Raw genomic sequence first — 2,540 nt, forward strand, 5'->3', positions numbered from 1 at the left:
GTCGTCTCAACGCGAGCGACTTTGCCATCGGCTGTGCCTGTATGCAATTTGATGATGAAGACAGCGAGCGCTTCGTCAGCTTCCAGTCCAGACAGATGAAGCCAGCAGAGCGCAACTACCCTGTTCACGACAAGGAGTCCCTCGCGATGCGCTACGCTCTGATCAAGTTCAGAGTGTACTTGTTGGACGAGAAGACCTTCGCAGTGTCACGTTCGTCCACACCGTCACGGTCTGAGACCTGGCCGTGCGCGGCGTCAGAACCACCTCCGCAGTCTTCAGCCACCTCGCATCGCTCGACTGCAACTCGCCCGACACTTGCCATCCACCATCGCTCTTCACGCGGTGCAGCAGCACGAAGTCGCTCCAACGAGGAACTGCCATGCTCACGCTCTGCACGTCCAGCCGAGCGTCGACCAGCAACGCAGACGCGCGATCCAAAGCCACAGACACTAACTGCCTCGGCGGCAACGATACCGTCTCGTTCACGAATACCATCGAGCGCAGCGCCACAGACAGGTCCAGGTCGCGACGCCGCCATGAGATCGCCAGCGGACACACCACTTCCACCCGCTGCGCCGCATTCCGCTTCTCCCGGAACACCAGCACCAAAGAACCACGGAATACACCCGAGAATGACGCCACCGGGTACACCTGCAGCAAGCCTGCTGCCGACCCGTCCGATCCGTTTGACGCCAGCGTTGACAAAGCCACATTCGACACATTCGACACGCTACCGCCAGCGCGCGTCCGTACGTCGGCCTGCACGCCGTCGAAGACCAACGCGCTCAGTGACGTGTCCGTGTCGCGCCCGCGAACTTCCACGTCTACTGACCAGTACTCCGACCACACCGCAGAGCTGTCCAGCGACGTGCCCAACGCGCCCAAGTCCGCCATCGAAACCAACGCAGCCTCGTCCTCCCGGCTCTCCACCACGATCGGCTGTAGCAGTGCAGTCGACACCAGAGGCCGAGGGTCCGGTATGCTCCGGACCAAGTGAGAGATCTCCACCACCACAGATTGCGACGACACCGCGTCCACCAGTGTCACGTTCGTCCTCACCGTCACGGTCTGAGACTTGGCCGTGCGCGGCGCCAGAACCACCTCCGCAGTCTTCAGCCACCTCGCATCGCTCGACTGCAACTCGCCCGACACTTGCCATCCACCATCGCTCTTCACGCGGTGCAGCAGCACGAAGTCGCTCCAACGAGGAACTGCCATGCTCACGCTCTGCACGTCCAGCCGAGCGCGGACCAGCAACGCAGACGCGTGATCCAAAGCCACAGACACTAACTGCCTCGGCGGCAACGATACCGTCTCGTTCACGAATACCATCGAGCGCAGCGCCACAGACAGGTCCAGGTCGCGACGCCGCCATGAAATCGCCAGCGGACGCACCACTTCCACCCGCTGCGCCGCATTCCGCTTCTCCCGGAACACCAGCACCAAAGAACCACGGTATACACCCGAGAATGACGCCACCGGGTACACCTGCAGCAAGCCTGCTGCCGACCCGTCCGATCCGTTTGACGCCAGCGTTGACAAAGCCACATTCGACACGCTACCGCCAGCGCGCGTCCGTACGTCGGCCTGCACACCGTCGAAGACCAACGCGCTCAGTGACGTGTCCATGCCGCGCCCGCGAGCTTCCACGTCTACCGACCAGTACTCCGACCACACCGCAGAGCTGTCCAGCGACGTGCCCAACGCGCCCAAGTCCGCCATCGAAACCAACGCAGCCTCGTCCCCCCGGCTCTCCACCACGATCGGCTGTAGCACAGTCGACACCAGAGACCGAGGGTCCGGCATGCTCCGGACCAAGTGAGAGACCCTCACCACCACGGATCGCAACGACACCGCGTCCACCAGTGTCACGTTCGTCCACACCGTCACGGTCTGAGACCTGGCCGTGCGCGGCGTCAGAACCACCTCCGCAGTCTTCAGCCACCTCGCATCGCTCGACTGCAACTCGCCCGACACTTGCCATCCACCATCGCTCTTCACGCGGTGCAGCAGCACGAAGTCGCTCCAACGAGGAACTGCCATGCTCACGCTCTGCACGTCCAGCCGAGCGTCGACCAGCAACGCAGACGCGCGATCCAAAAACACAAACACTAATTGCCTCGGCGGCAACGATACCGTCTCGTTCACAAATACCATCGAGCGCAGCGCCACAGACAGGTCCAGGTCGCGACGCCGCCATGAGATCGCCAGCGGACGCACCACTTCCACCCGCTGCGCCGCATTCCGCTTCTCCCGGAACACCAGCACCAAAGAACCACGACATACACCCGAGAATGACGCCACCGGGTACACCTGCAGCAAGCCTGCTGCCGACCCGTCCGATCCGTTTGACGCCAGCGTTGACAAAGCCACATTCGACACATTCGACACGCTACCGCCAGCGCGCGTCCGTACGTCGGCCTGCACACCGTCGAAGACCAACGCGCTCAGTGACGTGTCCATGCCGCGCCCGCGAACTTCCACGTCTACCGACCAGTACTCCGACCACACCGCAGAGCTGTCCAGCGACGTGCCCAACG

At 62.8% G+C, this 2,540-nt stretch overlaps 1 protein-coding gene across 1 annotated transcript; it reads right to left on the reverse strand.

Annotated features, from left to right (window-relative positions):
- Window positions 1-168: 168 nt before the first annotated feature.
- Window positions 169-2,463, reverse strand: PITG_19644 (carbohydrate-binding protein, putative; the record flags this gene model as incomplete). Its single annotated transcript, XM_002896159.1, has 1 exon — window positions 169-2,463. One exon carries the CDS (start codon window positions 2,461-2,463, stop codon window positions 169-171), a length of 2,295 nt encoding a protein of 764 aa, XP_002896205.1.
- Window positions 2,464-2,540: the final 77 nt, after the last annotated feature.

Source organism: Phytophthora infestans, genomic scaffold (assembly GCF_000142945.1).
Source record: "Phytophthora infestans T30-4 supercont1.102 genomic scaffold, whole genome shotgun sequence".
NCBI lineage: Eukaryota > Oomycota > Peronosporomycetes > Peronosporales > Peronosporaceae > Phytophthora > Phytophthora infestans.